At 46.3% G+C, this 18,496-nt stretch overlaps 1 protein-coding gene across 2 annotated transcripts in view; it reads left to right on the top strand.

The window, feature by feature from the left end:
- The first annotated feature begins 17,395 nt into the window (after positions 1–17,395).
- LOC140198138 (uncharacterized) overlaps positions 17,396–18,496 on the top strand; it is a 174,738-nt gene continuing 173,637 nt past the window's right edge. For both annotated transcript variants that reach the window (XM_072259098.1, XM_072259097.1), the window contains exon 1: positions 17,396–17,701. In XM_072259098.1, the coding sequence (XP_072115199.1) occupies positions 17,452–17,701 (250 nt within the window). In that variant the 5' untranslated portion in view covers positions 17,396–17,451. The remainder of the gene's footprint in view (positions 17,702–18,496) is intronic.

Below are 18,496 nucleotides of genomic sequence, written 5' to 3'. Positions count from 1 at the left end.
ATCTGCAGAGAGATAGCAGGCAACTGCAGGAAACATAAAGTTGTGGTGGTAGGGGATTTTAATTTTCCATATATTGATTGGGACTCCCATACTGTTAGGGGTCTAGATGGTTTAGAGTTTGTAAAATGTGTTCAGGAAAGTTTTCTAAATCAATATATAGAGGGACCAACTAGAAAGGATGCAATATGGGATCTCCTGTTAGGAAACGAGTTAGGACAAGTGACGGAAGTCTGTGTAGGGGAGCACTTTAGTTCCAGTGATCATAACACCATTAGTTTCAACTTGATCATGGACAAGGATAGATCTGGTCCTAAGGTTGAGGTTCTGAACTGGAAGAAGGCCAAATTTGAAGAAATGAGAAAGGATCTAAAAAGCATGGATTGGGACAGGTTGTTCGCGGGCAAAGGTATGATTGGTAAGTGGGAAGCCTTCAAAGGAGAAATTCTGAGAGTGCAGAGTTTGTATGTTCCTGTCAGGATTAAAGGCAAAGTAAATAGGAATGAGGAACCTTGGTTCTCAAGGGATATTGCAACTCTGATAAAGAAGAAGGAGTTGTATGACATGTATACGAAGCAAGGAGTAAATAAGGTGCTTGAGGAGTATAAGAAGTGCAAGAAAATACTTAAGAAAGAAATCAGGAGGGCTAAAAGGAGACATGAGGTTGCCTTGGCAGTCAAAGTGAAGGATAATCCAAAGAGCTTTCACAAGTATATTAAGAGCAAAAGGATTGTAAGGGATAAAATTGGTCCTCTTGAAGATCAGAGTGGTCGGCTACATGCGGAACCAAAGGAAATGGGGGAGATCTTAAATAGGTTTTTTGCGTCTATAGTTACTAAGGAAACTGGCATGAAGTCTATGGAATTAAGGGAAACAAGTAGTAAGATCATGGAAACTGTACAGTTCGAAAAGGAGGAGGTCCTTGCTGTCTTGAGGAAAATTAAAGTGGATAAATCCCCGGGACCTGACAGGGTGTTCCCTCGGAACTTGAAGGAGACTGGTGTTGATATTGCAGGGGCCCTGGCAGAAATATTTAAAATGTCGCTCTCTACAGGTGAGGTGCCGGAGGATTGGAGAGTGGCTTATATTGTTCCATTGTTTAAAAAAGGATTGAAAAGTAATCCAGGAAATTATAGGCCGGTAAGTTTAACATCGGTAGTACGTAAGTTATCGGAGGGAGTACTAAGAGACAGAATCTACAAGCATTTGGATAGACAGGGACTTATTAGGGAGAGTCAACATGGCTTTGTGCGTGGTAGGTCATGTTTGACTAATCTCTTGGAGTTTTTCGATGAGGTTACCAGGAAAGTAGATGAAGGGAAGGCAGTGGATATTGTCTACATGGACTTCAGTAAGGCCTTTGACAAGGTCCCGCATGGGAGGTTAGTTAGGAAAATTCAGTCGCTAGGTATACATGGAGAGGTGGTAAATTGGATTAGACATTGGCTCGATGGAAGAAGCCAGAGAGTGGTGGTAGAGAATTGCTTCTCTGAGTGGAGGCCTGTGACTAGTGGTGTGCCACAGGGATCGGTGCTGGGTCCATTGTTATTTGTCATCTATATCAATGATCTGGGTGATAATGTGGTAAATTAGATCAGCAAATTTGCTGATGATACAAAGATTGGAGGTGTAGTAGACAGTGAGGAAGGTTTTCAGAGCCTGCAGAGGGACTTGGACCAGCTGGAAAAATGGGCTGAAAAATGGCAGATGGAGTTTAATACAGACAAGTGTGAGGTATTGCACGTTGGAAGGACAAACCAAGGTAGAACATACAGGGTTAATGGTAAGGCACTGAGGAGTGCAGTAGAACAGAGGGATCTGGGAATACAGATACAAAATTCCCTAAAAGTGGCGTCACAGATGGATAGGGTCGTAAAGAGAGCTTTCAGTACATTGGCCTTTATTAATCAAAGTATTGAGTATAAGAGCTGGAATGTTATGATGAGGTTGTATAAGGCATTGGTGAGGCTGAATCTGGAGTATTGTGTTCAGTTTTGGTCACCAAATTACAGGAAGGATATAAATAAGGTTGAAAGAGTGCAGAGAAGGTTTACAAGGACGTTGCCGGGACTTGAGAAACTCAGTTACAGAGAAAGGTTGAATAGGTTAGGACTTTATTCCCTGGAGCGTAGAAGAATGAGGGGAGATTTGATAGAAGTATATAAAATTATGATGGGTATAGATAGAGTGAATGCAAGCAGGCTTTTTCCACTGAGGCAAGGGGAGAAAAAAACCAGAGGACATGGGTTAAGGGTGAGGGGGGAAAAGTTTAAAGGGAACATTAGCGGGGGCTTCTTCACACAGAGAGTGGTGGGAGTATGGAATGAGCTGCCAGACGAGGTTGTAAATGCGGGTTCTTTTTTAACATTTAAGAATAAATTGGACAGATACATGGATGGGAGGTGTATGGAGGGATATGGTCCGTGTGCAGGTCGGTGGGACTGTGCAGAAAATGGTTCGGCACAGCCAAGAAGAGCCAAAAGGCCTGTTTCTGTGCTGTAGTTTTTCTATGGTTTCTATGGTCAGGCAACACCTACAGACATAAACTGTCAATGTTGGGGCGAGATCGTTCTTCAGGACTAATTGTGCCCCTTTTCTCGTTCTTCATCCAGCAAAATTATAAAATGATGTATTATATGGTTTCCCTGTTTTTGCACAGTAACACACCCTCTGTCTATGCTAATAAGTTTTTCTCAATTGGATGAGTTTATGGTGTGTGATTTTTCTTTAATGGGGTCTCCATCCCTCTGAAGATAACGAGAAGAGGACATGTTCCGGGTGGTGAGGATCCAGTGATGGGTGTCACCTACTTGAGACACTGCCTTTGGAAGTTGTCCTCGACAGTGGGGAGGGCTGTGTCCGTGATGAATCTGATTGAGTCGACAACTCTCTGCAATCTCTTTCCCCTCATTCCCACTCATTCTTCCCATGCCTTCCCTGACATTCATAAGTTCATGGCTGGCATTTTACCTTCGTACTGCTCTCCTGCATGAACCCCATGATTCTCTTCATATTTAAAATCTTTCTTTTTCTTTTTTGAATCGATTATACTCAGTGATGAGGTCCGTGTGTGAAGAAACTTGTCATTTCTGTACTGAGTAGCCAACCCTTTATTTTGAGGTTGTGGACACCCTTGAAAACATAATCCTATTTTTAGCAGATTTAGTAAATCTTATTTGAATTATATTTTGTTGTTTTAAACTCTGGCAAGTACAGACCCATTCTGGTTAACCTCTCCCCATTCAACAAGCTTGAACAAACTTTTAAAAGAATGCACTCCAAAACTCAAGCCATAGTTTCACAACTGATTTTTTAAACTTAAAAATAAATATTCATAATACAACATATATACAAAAAGATTTGTTGCACAAAGAGTACTGTAATTTATTTTTACTTCTTAGTATCATCTATTCAATGTATTCAGTAGTTTTAACTTCTTTTAAACAATAGCACCATTACCACTGATGTGGCCCTCGGTGATGTTCAATGTTCGAGGGGCTTCCCCACCCAACTCTGCCCCTCCACATGTGGTGGCAGAAGGAGTTTAGACTGTGATCTTTACCAACAGAGCCTTTACATTGTCTGCACTGACCCTCAGCACATACTCCCACAGCCTGGAATGTGTCAGTCAGAAGCATTCCCTTACGGAAGCATTAGTGAGGATCCCGACCACCCATCCCACAATCTCTTCGACCCACTACTGTCAGGAAGGAGGTACAGAAGCATCAGGACTAGGACTGCCCTACTGGGTAACAGTTTTGTGGAGGAGAATTAAGCTTGAGAACTAAAGATTAACAGAATCATGAGGATAGCATAATAAGAAACAGAATGGGTCGAACTTCCTTGTACTAATTTACAATAGATCATGTCATCAATGAGACACTGATTGTATAGGTGCTATTCGTCTGAGAGGCAGCGTGATTACTGGTGTTTTTGGTACTCTGGTCAATGAGAAACCGATTGTATAGGTGCTAATCGTCTGAGAGGCAGCGTGATTACTGGTGTTTTTGGTACTCTGGTCAATGAGAAACCAATTGGATAGGTGCTAATTTTGTGTAATTTTGCTATGCTGGACACCAACATATTTCTTGCGGACCAAAGACAAGGATCCTTGCATCCGTCTCTATCTCGCAGTCAGTAAAGAGGTGGAAGACCATCTCTTCCCCACCACAGCTGTCCTGAGGGCAGTGTACCATGGGGATTAGATACCATGTACCAGCCAAGCGGTGTCTCAGTACGTGGTGAGTTCTGGTGATGAGGCATTCTGTGCGATGGTGCATACAGTTTGCTTGGGAAACTGACCCACAAATCCCTCCCCAGTAGTGTCTGTAGCACATTCCATACTACCCACCACCTGATGGACTTGTGCTCAGAAGCGTTTCCTTGGAAGGATTCTTTCACAAAGGACAGGTCGTGCGGCAACATCCAGCTGACTGTGACGATGTACGTCAACAGGACCAGACCAGTTCTCTGCAACATTATGGACAAATAAAACCTCAGCACAGGGTGACACTTGGTGTCCATATACTTTGCTTCTACACACACCCTGATGCAGCCACAGAAGGGAACAGGTTACACCTGTGCCAAGTACCAACAGCACTGACAGAACATCAGACCCTGACGGCTAATTTCTTTCAAGTTACTGACAGAGAACGCCATTTCCACAAAGCCAGTTTTTCAAGTCAAGTCGCTTTTTATTGTCATTTCGACCATAAACTGCTGGTACAGTACACAGTAAAAACAAAACAACGTTCCTCCAGGACCATGGTGCTACATGAAACAATACAAAACTACACTAGACTACAGACCTGCACAGGACTACATAAAGTGCACAAAACAGTGCAGGGCAGTACAATAAATAATAAACAAGACAATAGGCACAGTAGAGTTCAAATTACAATATAATAATAAATGATGTAGATGTCAGTCTAGACTCTGGGTATTAAGGAGTCTGATGGCTTGGGGAAAGAAACTGTTGCCCAGTCTGGTCGTGAGAGCTCGAATGCTTCGGTACCTTTTGCCAGATGGCAGGAGGGAGATGAGTTTGTATGAGGGGTGCATGGGGTCCTTCATAATGCTGTTGGCTTTACGGGTGCAGCATGTAGTGTAAATGTCTGTAGTGGCGGGAAGAGAGACCTTGATAATCTTCTCAGCTGACCTCACCATCTGCTGCAGGGTCTTGCGATCCGAGACGGTGCAATTCCCAAACCAGGCAGTGATGCAGCTGCTCAGGCTGCTCTCAATACATCCTCTGTAGAACGTGGTGAGGATGGGGGGGTGGGAGATGGACTTTTCTCAGCCTTCGCAGAAAGTAGAGACACTGCTTGTTTTTTCTTTGCTATGGAGCTGCTGTTGAGGGACCAGGTGAGATTCTCCACCAGGTGAACACCAAGAAATTCGGTGCTCTTAACGATCTCAACGGAGGAGCCGTCAATGTTCAGTGGAGAGTGGCCGCTCCGTGTCCTCCTGAAGTCAACAACCATCTCTTTTGTTTTGTTCACATTCAGAGACAGGTTGTTGGCTCTGCACCAGGCCGTTAGCCACTGCACCTCCTCTCTGTATGCTGACTGATCGTTCTTGCTGATGAGACCCACCATGGTTGTGTCATCGGCGAACTTGATGATGTGGCTTGAGCTGTGTATTGTTGCAGTGTCGTGGGTCAGCAGAGTGAACAGCAGTGGACTGAGCACCGTGCTCAGTGTGATGGTGTTGGAGATGCTGCTTCCAATCCGGACTGACTGAGGTCTCTCAGTCAGGAAGTCTAGGATCCAGTTGCAGAGGGAGGTGTTCAGGCCCAGCAGTTTCAGTTTTCCGATCAGGTGCTGAGGAATGATTGTGTTGAATGCTGAAATGAAGTCTATGAACTGCATTCGAACGTACGTGTCTTTTTTGTCCAGGTGGAGGGTGGTGGCGATGGCGTCGTCTATTGAGCGGTTGGGAAGATACACGAACTGCAGGGGGGTCCAGTGAGGGAGGCAGAGGGTCTTGATGTGCCTCATGACAAGCCTCTTGAAACACTTCATGATGATGGATGTGAGTGCGACAGGATAGTAGTCGTTGCGGCAGGACACTGAAGACTTCTTTGGCACGGGGACGATGGTGGCGGCCTTGAAGCATGTTGGAACGACGGCGCTGCTCTGGGAGATGTTGAAGATGTCAGTGAGAACATCTGCCAGCTGGTTTGCACAACCCCTGAACACTCTGCCAGGAATATTATCTGGTCCAGCAGCCTTCCGTGGGTTGACCCTGCACAGGGTTTTCCTCACATCGGCCATGGTAAGACACAGCACCTGATTGTTTGGAGGAGAGGTGGTTTTCCTCGCCGCCACGTTATTTTCTGCCTCGATCCAAGCGTAGAAGTTGTTCAACACATCTAGGAGGAAGGCATCACCTGCACAGACAGGTGATATTGTCTTGTCGTTGGTGATGTCCTGAATGCCCTCCCACATGCGCCGCGTGTTGCCGCTGTCCTGGAAGTGGCTGTGGGTTCGCTGGGCGTGTGAACACTTTGCCTCTCTGATGGCCCGAGACAGCTTGGCCCTCGCTGTTGTTAGGGCTGCCTTTTCACCTGCTCTGAAGGCGGAGTCATGGGTCCTCAGCAGCGCACACACCTCCGTGGTCATCCACGGCTTCCGGTTACATAGAACATAGAATAGTACAGCACAGTACAGGCCCTTCGGCCCACAATGTTGTGCCGACCCTCAAAACCTGCCTCCCATATAACCCCCCACCTTAGATTCCTCCATATACCTGTCTAGTAGTCTCTTAAATTTCACTAGTGTATCTGCCTCCACCACTGACTCAGGCAGTGCATTCCACGCACCAACCACTCTCTGAGTAAACAACCTTCCTCTAATATCCCCCTTGAACTTCCCACCCCTTACCTTAAAATCATGTCCTCTTGTATTGAGCAGTGGTGCCCTGGGGAAGAGGCGCTGGCTATCCACTCTATCTATTCCTCTTATTATCTTGTATACCTCTATCATGTCTCCTCTCATCCTCCTTCTCTCCAAAGAGTAAAGCCCAAGCTCCCTTAATCTCTGATCATAATGCATACTTTCTAAACCAGGCAGCATCCTGGTAAATCTCCTCTGTACCCTTTCCAATGCTTCCACATCCTTTCTATAGTGAGGTGACTAGAACTGGACACAATACTCCAAGTGTGGCCTAACCAGAGTTTTAGAGAGCTGCATCATTACATCGCGACTCTTAAACTCTATCCCTCGACTTATGAAAGCTAACACCCCATAAGCTTTCTTAACTACCCTATCCACCTGTGAGGCAACTTTCAGGGATCTGTGGACATGTACCCCGAGATCCCTCTGCTCCTCCACACTACCAAGTATCCTGCCATTTAATTTGTACTCTGCCTTGGAGTTTGTCCTTCCAAAGTGTACCACCTCACACTTCTCCGGGTTGAACTCCATCTGCCACTTCTCAGCCCACTTCTGCACCCTATCAATGGCTCTCTGCAATCTTTGACAATCCTCTACACTATCTACAACACCACCAACTTTGGTGTCGTCTGCAAACTTGCCAACCCACCCTTCTACCCCAACATCCAGGTCGTTAATAAAAATCACGAAAATTAGAGGTCCCAGAACAGATCCTTGTGGGACACCACTAGTCACAATCCTCCAATCTGAATGTACTCCCTCCACCACCACCCTCTGCCTTCTGCAGGCAAGCCAATTCTGAATCCACCTGGCCAAACTTCCCTGGATCCCATGCCTTCTAACTTTCTGAATAAGCCTACCGTGTGGAACCTTGTCAAATGCTTTACTAAAATCTATATAGATCACATCCACTGCACTACCCTCATCTATGTGCCTAGTCACCTCCTCAAAGAACTCTATCAGGCTTGTTAGACACGATCTGCCCTTCACAAAGCCATGCTGACTGTCCCTGATCAGACCATGATTCTCTAAATGCCTATAGATCCTATCTCTAAGAATCTTTTCCAACAGCTTTCCCACCACAAACGTAAGGCTCACTGGTCTATAATTACCCGGACTATCCCTACTACCTTTTTTGAAAAAGGGGAAAATATTCGCCTCCCTCCAATCCTCCGGTACCATTCCCGTGGACAACGAGGACATAAAGATCCTAGCCAGAGGCTCAGCAATCTCTTCCCGTGCCTCATGGAGCAGCCTGGGGAATATTTTGTCAGGCCCTGGAGACTTAGATTAGACTTAGATATCTGTCCTAATGTATTTTAACAACTCCAACACCTCCTCTCCCTTAAGATCAGCATGCTCCAGAACATCAACCTCACTCATATTGTCCTCACCATCATCAAGTTCCCTCTCATTGGTGAATACCGAAGAGAAGTATTCATTGAGGACCTCGCTCACTTCCACAGCCTCCAGGCACATCTTCCCACCTTTATCTCTAATCGGTCCTACCTTCACTCCTGTCATCCTTTTTTTCTTCACATAATTGAAGAATACCTTGGGGTTTTCCTTTACCCTACTCGCCAAGGCCTTCTCATGCCCCCTTCTTGCTCTTCTCAGCCCCTTCTTAAGCTCCTTTCTTGCTTCCCTATATTCCTCAATAGACCATCTGATCCTTGCTTCCTAAACTTCATGTATGCTGCCTTCTTCCTCCTGAGAAGATTTTCCACCTCACTTGTCACCCAAGGTTCCTTCACCCTACCATTCTTTATCTTCCTCACCGGGACAAATTTATCCCTTACATCCTGCAAGAGATCTCTAAACATCGACCACATGTCCATAGTACATTTCCCTGCAAAAACATCATCCCAATTCACACCCGCAAGTTCTAGCCTTATAGCCTCATAATTTGCCTTTCCCCAATTAAAAATTTTCCTGTCCTCTTTGATTCTATCCTTTTCCATGATAATTATAAAGGCCAGGGAGCGGTGGTCACTGTCCACCAGATGCTCACCCACTGAGAGATCTGTGACCTGACCCGGATCATTACCTAGTACTAGATCTAGTATAGCATTCCCCCGGTCGGCCTGTCCACATACTGTGACAGGAATCCATCCTGGACACACTTAACAAACTCTGCCCCATCTAAATCCTTGGAACTAATCAGGTGCCAATCAATATTAGGGAAGTTAAAGTCACCCACGATAACAACCCTGTTATTTTTGCACCTTTCCAAAATCTGCCTCCCAATCTGCTCCTCTGTATCTCTGCTGCTACCAGGGGGCCTATAGAATACCCCCAGTAGAGTAACTGCTCCCTTCCTGTTCCTGACTTCCACCCATATTGACTCAAAAGAGGATCCTGCTACATTACCCACCCTTTCTGTGGCTGTAATAGTATCCCTGACCAGTAATGCCACCCCTCCTCCCCCTTTTCCGCCCTCTCTATCCCTTTTAAAGCACTGAAATCCAGGAATATTGAGAATCCATTCCTGCCCTGGTGCCAGCCAAGTCTCTGTAATGGCCACTACATCATAATTCCATGTATGTATCCAAGCTCTCAGTTCATCACCTTTGTTCCTGATGCTTCTTGCATTGAGGTACACACATTTCAGCCCTTCTGTCTTTACACTGTTTATTCTGCTTCTCTTTCCTCAAAGCCTCTCTGTATGTGAGATCTGGCTTTACTCCATGCACTTCTTTCACTGCTCTATCGCTCTGGGTCCCATCCCCCTCGCAAATTAGTTTAAACCCTCCTGAACCATGCTAGCAAACCTACCTGCAAGGATATTTCTCCCCCTCGAGTTCAGGTGCAACCCATCCAATCTGTACAGGTCCCACCTTCCCCAGAAGAGATCCTAATGATCTAAAAATCTAAAACCCTGCTCCCTGCACCAACTCCTCAGCCACGCATTCAACTGCCATCTCCTCCAATTCTTACCATCACTGTCACATAGCACTGGCAGCAATCCTGAGAACGTCACCCTTGAGGTCCTGTTCTTCAGCCTTCTGCCTAATTCCCGAAACTCACACTTCAGGACCTCATCCCTCTTCCTGCCTATGTCGTTGGTCCCAACATGTATCACAACTTCTGGTTGCTTTCCCTCTCGTACCAGAATGTCGTGCACCCGGTCAGAGACATCCCGGACCCTGGCACCCTTCTCACGTCCACAAAATCTCCTGTCTGCTCCCCTGACTATAGAGTCTCCAATGACACCAGTTCTCCTCTTCTCCATCCCACCTTTCTGCACCACAGGGTCAGAGTCAGTGCCGGAGGCCCTGCCACCGTGCCTCACACCTGGTCAGTCATCCTCACCAACAGTATCCAGGACGGTAAACTTATTATTCAGGGGAATGGCTACAGGGGTGCTCTGCAGTACCTGTCTGCTCACCTTTGCTTTTCCCCCTCTGTCTGTCACCCAACGACCTGCTTCCGACAGCCTAGGTGTGACTACCTCCCTGTAGCTCTCATCTATGACTGCCTCATTCTCCCTTATGAGTCGAAGGTCATCCAGCTGCTGCTCCAGATTCCTTACACGGTCTTCCAGATCGCCCAGCCATATGCACTTCTGGCAGATGTGACTCTGCGGGAGAGGGGCATTCCCCCAAGACTGCCACATCTCACATGAGAGGCACATCACCGTCTCAGGAGACATTGTAAAAACTAACTGCGAGCTAGCTTGTCCTCCGCCTCTTCTCGTCGAAGTCTCTCGAGTCAAAGCCTCAAAGCTCCACTCCTTCACTGGCCGCTTTGCTTGCGCTATCCCTCTATTTATCTGTTTGAGCTTTTCAAAATGTTTGGTCACCTGACCTTGACTGCCCAACTAGCTGCTCGCTGCTGAGTCTGAGCTTATTCAAACCTTGATTGTCTAATTAATGGCTTACTGCTGATCTATTCAAATCTTGATTGACTTGATTGCACAGACCAACTGCCAAAACTGCCAGAATCTCTCGAGTCAAAGCCTCAAAGCTCCACTCCTTTACTGGCCCACTCACGCTCTGGCCGTTAGTGCGTGTAGTGATGGTCTCGGACACAGTGACATCATCAATGCACTTGCTGATGTAGCTAGTCACTGATGCCATGTGTTCCTCTAAATTGGTGGAGTCGCCATCGGTTGCAGCTTCCCTGAACATGTGCTAGTCAGTGTGCTCAAAGCAGTCTTGAAGAGCAGAGATGGCTCTTGTTGGCCTGGTTTTCACCTGCTTCTGAACCGGTCCAGAGCGTCTGACGAGCGGTCTGTATGCTGGGATTAGCATAACTGAGTAACTGAGGTGGGGGCAGGGCTCTGCCTGGTACGCATTGGGAATGTTTGTGTAAACAAGGTCCAATGCGTTCACCCCTCTCGTTGCAAAGTCCACATGCTGATGGAATTTGGGGAGCACTGACTTGAGATTCCCGTGGTTAAAATCTCCGGTGACAATAAACAGACCGTCAGGGTGTGCGTTCTGCAGTTCACTAATAGCTCCATACAGTTCACAGTTCGCCTCCTTAGCATTAGCGCTGGGGGGAATGTACACACCGACTATAAGGACAGTGGTGAATTCCCATGGTAAATAAAATGGTCTGCATCTAACACTAGCGACGAGCAGCAACTAAAACCAGCACAGAGTTCTTGCACCATTCCCTGTTGATGTAAACACACAAGCCACCATCGCGAGCCTTACCGCACAGAGCTACATCTCTGTCGGCCTGAAACAAGGCGAGCCCGTCTAGCTGAATGGCAGCGCCTGGAACTCTGATGCTAAGCCATGTTTCCATGAAATCAAAAGCACAGCAGACTCCGAACTCCCGCCGAGTAGTCCACTGGAGTCGGATGTAGTCCAATTTATTGTCTGGGGAGCGGACATTGGAGAGCAGAATGGACAGGAGAGCCGGCCGGCTAGGGTTTTTTTTTAGTCTAGCTCGGACCCCTGCCCACTTGCCACGCTTCTGCTTCCTCGCACACCGCTTACGACGTCTCCACTCCCAGCCACCGGCATCAGGCGACTCCGAGGACCGTAGGCCTGGTCCCTGAAGCAAGCCAAGGTCGCGTAGCTTCTCCAGCAGGTAACCATTCCTCATGAAGGTTTGTTGTTGGGCAATTTCTGTACTGTAGCAGTGTCCGGCAATGGTAGATATGAACATCGGTTGCTCTGCTGTCCATGTGCAATTAAAAAATTATGCCCTAGTTTTAAACAAAAATTAAATTAAAGTGACCCCAGGTCCGGAGAGGCCGCTGCTGCCTCCCGCAACATCGCCTTTTGTTTTACCGTCCCAATCTGCTCCAGCCATGTTTCAGCAACTCCAAACAAGATGCCCGGCTCCTTCAGGCCGTCAGACCTGATGGTGATTGTGACATTCGATCGGTCCAGTGACCTCGCTCTGACCAATGATGGCGATTCAAATGGTCATAGATGCTGGTGAGTTTGTGAACTGACCATGGATCTGAGCACAATACAGTGACATCATGCATGTTGAATGAGGTTTAGACTGGGGTACCTCCATCGCCTGACAACAACACCTCTCTTCTCCCTTCATTCTTCCTGATGGTTTGCCAAAGTATTCTATACAGCACACAAACAGGGGAGAGTGAGCACCCGTGCCTGACACCTGAATTGATGGGGACGCTCTCTGTTTCCCACCGATTGATTTGGACACACTACATATGTTTGTGTGGAGCAGTCTGATGCAAATCCCGACTACCCCAACCCATTTTGGGGATCCTTTCTATTATGATCCACCCCGCATCAGCAGATGAAGTCCTGAGAGATCAGCAACAGAGATCTCTGAGTTTTTGATCACAGTTTCTCCCCTTCCATTGTAACACCTGGGTTATCCTCCAGTTACATAGAAACATAGAAAATAGATGCAGGAGTAGACCATTTGGCCATTCGAGCTTGCACCGCCATTCAGTACGATCATGGCTGATCATCCAACTCAGAACCCTGTCCCTGCCTTCTCTCCATAGCCCCTGATCTCTTTAGCCACAAGGGCCAAATCTAACTCTCTCTTAAATATAGCCAATGAACTGGACTCAACTGTTTCCTGTGGCAGAGAATTCCACAGATTCACCACTCTCTGTGTGAAGAAGTTTTTCCTCATCTCGGTCCTAAAAGGCTTCCCCTTTATCCTCAAACTGTGACCCCTCGTTCTGGACCTCCCCAACATCGGGAACAATCTTCCTGCATCTAGCCTGTCCAATCCCTTTAGGATTTTATATGTTTCAATAAGATCCCCCCTCAATCTTCTAAATTCCAACGAGTATAAGCCTAGTTGATCTAGTCTCTCATCATATGAAAGCCCTGCCATCCCAGGAATCAATCTGGTGAACCTTCTTTGTACTCCCTCTATGGCAAGGATGTCTTTCCTCAGATTAGGGGACCAAAACTGCACACAATACTCTAGGGGTGGTCTCACCAAGGCCTTGTACAACTGCAGTAGTACCTCCCTGCTCCTGTACTCGAATCCTCTTGCTATAAATGCCAGCATACCATTCGCCTTTTTCACCGCCTGCTGTACTTGCATGCCCACTTTCAATGACTGGTGCACAATGACACCCAGGTCTCGTTGCACCTCCCCTTTTCCTAATTGGCCACCATTCAGATAATAATCTGTTTTCCTGTTCTTGCCACCAAAGTGAATAATCTCATATTTAAACGCAAACAACAGGAATTCTGCAGATGCTGGAAATTCAAGCAACACACATGAAAGTTGCTGGTGAATGCAGCAGGCCAGGCAGCATCTGTAGGAAGAGGTGCAGTCGACGTTTCAGGCTGAGACCCTTCGTCAGGACTAACTGAAGGAAGAGTGAGTAAGGGATTTGAAAGTTGGAGGGGGAGGGGGAGATCCAAAATGATAGGAGAAGACAGGAGAGGGAGGGATGGAGCCAAGAGCTGGACAGGTGATTGGCAAAAGGGGATACGAGAGGATCATGGGACAGGAGGTCCGGGAAGAAAGACAAGGTGGGGGGGGAGACCCAGAGGATGGGCAATCTTATATTTCTCCACATTAAATTGCATCTGCCATGAATTTGCCCACTCACCTAACCTATCCAAGTCACCCTGCATCCTCTTAGCATCCTCCTCACAACTAACACTGACGCCCAGCTTCGTGTCATCCGCAAACTTGGAGATGCTGCATTTAATTCCCTCATCCAAGTCATTAATATATATTGTAAACAACTGGGGTCCCAGCACTGAACCTTGTGGTACTCCACTAGTCACTGCCTGCCATTCTGAAAAGGTCCCGTTTATTCCCACCCTTTGCTTCCTGTCTGCCAACCAATTCTCTATCCACATCAATACCTTACCCCCAATACCGTGTGCTTTAAGTTTGCACACTAATCTCCTGTGTGGGACCTTGTCAAAAGCCTTTTGAAAATCCAAATATACCACATCCACTGGTTCTCCCCTATCCACTCCACTAGTTACATCCTCAAAAATTTCTATCAGATTCGTCAGATGTGACTTTCCTTTCACAAATCTATGCTGACTTTGTCCGATGATTTCACCGCTTTCCAAATGTGCTGTTATCACATCTTTGATAACTGACTCTAGCATTTTACCCAATACCGATGTCAGGCTTACCGGTCTATAGTTCCCCGGTTTCTCTCCCCCTCCTTTTTTAAAAAGTGGGGTTACATTAGCCACTCTCCAATCCTCAGGAACTAATCCAGAATCTAAAGAGTTTTGAAAAATTATCACTAATGCATCCATTATTTCTTGGGCTACTTCCTTAAGCACTCTGGGATGCAGACCATCTGGCCCTGGGGATTTATCTGCCTTTAATCCCTTCAATTTACCTAACACCACTTCCCTACTAACATGTATTTCCCTCAGTTCCTCCATCTCACTAGACCCTCGGTCCCCTACTATCTCCGGAATATTATTTATGTCCTCCTTAGTGAAAACAGAATCAAAGTAGTTATTCAATTGGTCTGCCATGTCCTTGTTCCCCATAATCAATTCACCTGTTTCTGACTGTAAGGGACCTACATTTGCCTTAACCAATCTTTTTCTTTTCACATATCTATAAAGGCTTTTACAGTCAGTTTTTATGTTCCCTGCCAGCTTTCTCTCATAATCTTTTTTCCCTTTCCTAATTAAGCCCTTTGTCCTCCTCTGCTGGACTCTGAATTTCTACTTGTCCTCAAGTGAGCCGCTTTTTCTGGCTAATTTGTATGTTTCTTCTTTGGAATTGATACTATCCCTAATTTCCCTTGTCAGCCACAGGTGCACTACCTTCCCTGGTTTATTCTTTTGCCAAACTGGGATGAGCAATTGTTGTAATTCATCCATGCGATCTTTAAATGCTTGCCATTGCATATCCACCGTCAACCCTTTAGTTATAGTCATAGTCATACTTTATTGATCCCGAGGGAAATTTGTTTTCACTACAGTTGCACCATAAATGACTAAATAGTAATAAAACCATAAATAATTAAATAGTAATATGTAAATTATGCCAGGAAATAAGTCCAGGACCAGCCTATTGGCTCAGGGTGTCTGACCCTCCAAGGGAGGAGTTGTAAGGTTTGATGGCCACAGGCAAGAATGACTTCCTATGATGCTCTTTGTTGCATCTCGGTGGAATGATTCTCTGGCTGAATGTACTCCTGTGCCCAACTAGTACATTATGTAGTGGATGGGAGACATTGTCCAAGATGGCATGCAACTTGGACAGCATCCTCTTTTCAGACACCACCGTCAGAGAGTATCATTTGCCAGTCTATCTTAGCTAATTGACGTCTCACACCTTCAAAGTTACACTTCTTTAAGTTCAGAACCTTTGTTTCTGAATTAACTATACCACTCTCCATCTTAATGAAGAATTCCACCATATTATGGTCACTCTTACCCAAGGGGCCTCGCACGACAAGATTGCTAACTAACCCTGCCTCATTGCTCAATACGCAGTCTAGAATGGCCTGTTCTCTAGTTGGTTCCTCGACATGTTGGTTCAGAAAACTATCCCGCATACATTCCAAGAAATCCTCTTCCTCAGCACCCTTACCAATTGGTTCACCCTATCTATATGTAGATTGAGGTCACCCATTATAACTGCTGTTCCTTTATTGCACACATTTCTAATTTCCTGTTTAATGCCATCCCCAACCTCACTACTGCTGTTAGGTGGCCTGTACACAACTCCCGCTAGCGTTTTCTGCCCCTTAGTGTTATGCAGCTCTACCCATACTGATTCCACATCCTCCCGGCTAATGTCCTTCCTTTCTATTGCGTTAATCTCCTCTCTAACTAGCAATGCCACCCACCTCCTTTTCTTTCATGTTTATCCCTCCTGAATATTGAATATCCCTGAATGTTGCGCTCCCATCCTTGGTCACCCTGGAGCCATGTCTCTGTTATCCCAACTATATCATATTCCTTAATAAATATCTGCACATTCAATTCATCCACCTTGTTACGAATGCTCCTTGCATTGACACACAAAGCCTTCAGACGCTCTTTTACAACACTCTTAGCCCTTATACAATTATGTTGAAAAGTGGCCCTTTTTGATGCTTGCCCTGGATTTGCCTGCCTGCCACTTTTACTTTTCACCTTACTACTTTTTGCTTCTACCCTCATTTTACACCCCTCTGTCTCTCTGCACTCGTTCCCATCCCACTGTTGTGAACTAACCTCCTCTCGCCTAGCCTCTTTAATTTGATTCCCAGCTTCTACCCTCATTTTACACCCCTCTGTCTCTCTGCACTTTTTCCCATCCCCCTGCCACATCAGTTTAAATCCTCCTGAACAACAGTTCATCTGGATTTGCAAGATGGAGTGAGTTCGACAGGTTGCATTGCACAATGCCCCAGAGACAACTGCACCAAACGTTGCCTTCATCCTGATGACCGCCTTTGTGTGTGGCTGCATCAAGTTGTGTGTGGATCTAAAGCACGTGGACACCGAGTGTCAATGTGCTGAGGTTCTATCCGTCACTGGTGTCGTGGCAGGTGGGTCTGCCCTGTTCTCTGGACACTTACGCACATGAGACAGATATCCGGTACTGCTCGATCAATTCGGTGAAGGAGCCCCTTAGATGTGTCTGAGACCTGTTGCTCTTCCAGCACAGTGAGGCGCCTGTAAGGAACGCTGCCGGCACTCTCAGGCTGTGTGAGGATGTGCTGGGGACACACTGAAGCTCAGTGCAGCCAATGCAAAGGCTCCGTAGGGAACGACCACAGTCTGGGATCTTTCTGCTCCTGGACAGGCAGGGCCTGAATCGGCTCGGGTAGCCCCTCAAACAATGTCATAGTGTGTCATCTGAGAGAAACACATGGACGGCAATTGTTTTTTAACAGAGTTAACACTGATGAGTATATTGACCATATGATGAATAGGATGTAATTTTTTTTTCTCTTTTTGTGTCTATTTTATTATGAACAAAGATCATTTATGAAATTAAAAAAGGAACTCCTAAAACAAACAAGGTTTACTTGTCTGTACAAACTCTTTCTCCTCCCCCTCCTCGTCGATCACAAAGCCGGAAATTGAAACTGAAATGAGCGAAACAGAAACTTAATCATGAACACTTTAACAACCGTTGCCGTGTTCAGCTTTATTGTTTACCAATCGTTATGAGTTCACTCCACATCACTCTCCTCTACTCCCCGCTGGGAAGCTCCGTGACCCGGTGTGCGGACCCTCCTCTGCTCTCTGTCTGCCAGCGAATGGGGTCAGTATCCCAGAGCAGGTCCGGCACCGATCCGTTGAGTGTCGGACCCAAGAAACGTCAACCCCGGGTTATGTCCCTTCTCAACCTCCGGATATTTTCACTTCTTCGTCTTTTCTCGTTTCTGCTCCAGCTTGGTGTGATCAGTGCCGAAGGTAAGGGAATGACTTCATATATGAATCCAAGAGCCACAGTCTCCATTTCCATGCTGGAGACTGTGGTGTCACAACAGATTGCTGACTGAACCAGCTTTTTCTCTTGGGGAACTGCAGCTTTGCAAGCTGAAGTCTGTTGTCCGAGGCATAAGTATACAGAGTATAAATAAATGACACGGCCATTAGCTTTTGTAACAGCACAGTACGTGATGAAGATCATTTGTTTACGTGACTGAAATTATACACAATTTACAGGAACAAATAAATACAACACGTTGGTGCCAGCTGAGAGAGAGAAAGCGGTAGTGTTCGGGGTTTTCAGTTCAATGCCAGAACCTGACTGTAATGGTAAATTAACGCAAACAACAGGAATTCTGCAGATGCTGGAAATTCAAGCAACACACATCAAAATTGCTGGCAAACGCAGCAGGCCAGGCAGCATCTCTAGGAGGAGGTACAGTCGACGTTTCAGGTCGAGACCCTTCATCAGGACTAACTGAAGGAAGAGTTAGTAAGAGATTTGAAAGTGGGAGGGGGAGGGGGAGATCCAAAATGATAGGAGAAGACAGGAGGGGGAGGGATGGAGCCAAGAGCTGGACAGGTGATTGGCAAAAGGGATATGAGAGGATTATGGGACGGGGGGGGGCCGAACCAGAGGATGGGCAAGGGGTATAGTCAGAGGGACCGAGGGAGAAAAGGGAGAGTGAGAGAAAGAATGTGTGTATAAAAATAAATAATGGATGGGGTACGAGGGGGAGGTGGGACATTAACGGAAGTTAGAGAGGTCGATGTTCA

This window comes from Mobula birostris, chromosome 5, assembly GCF_030028105.1.
Source record: "Mobula birostris isolate sMobBir1 chromosome 5, sMobBir1.hap1, whole genome shotgun sequence".
NCBI classification, from domain to species: Eukaryota; Metazoa; Chordata; class Chondrichthyes; order Myliobatiformes; family Myliobatidae; genus Mobula; species Mobula birostris.
Note: the sequence above shows the minus strand (reverse complement) of the source record. Positions and strands in the feature narration are given on the sequence as shown.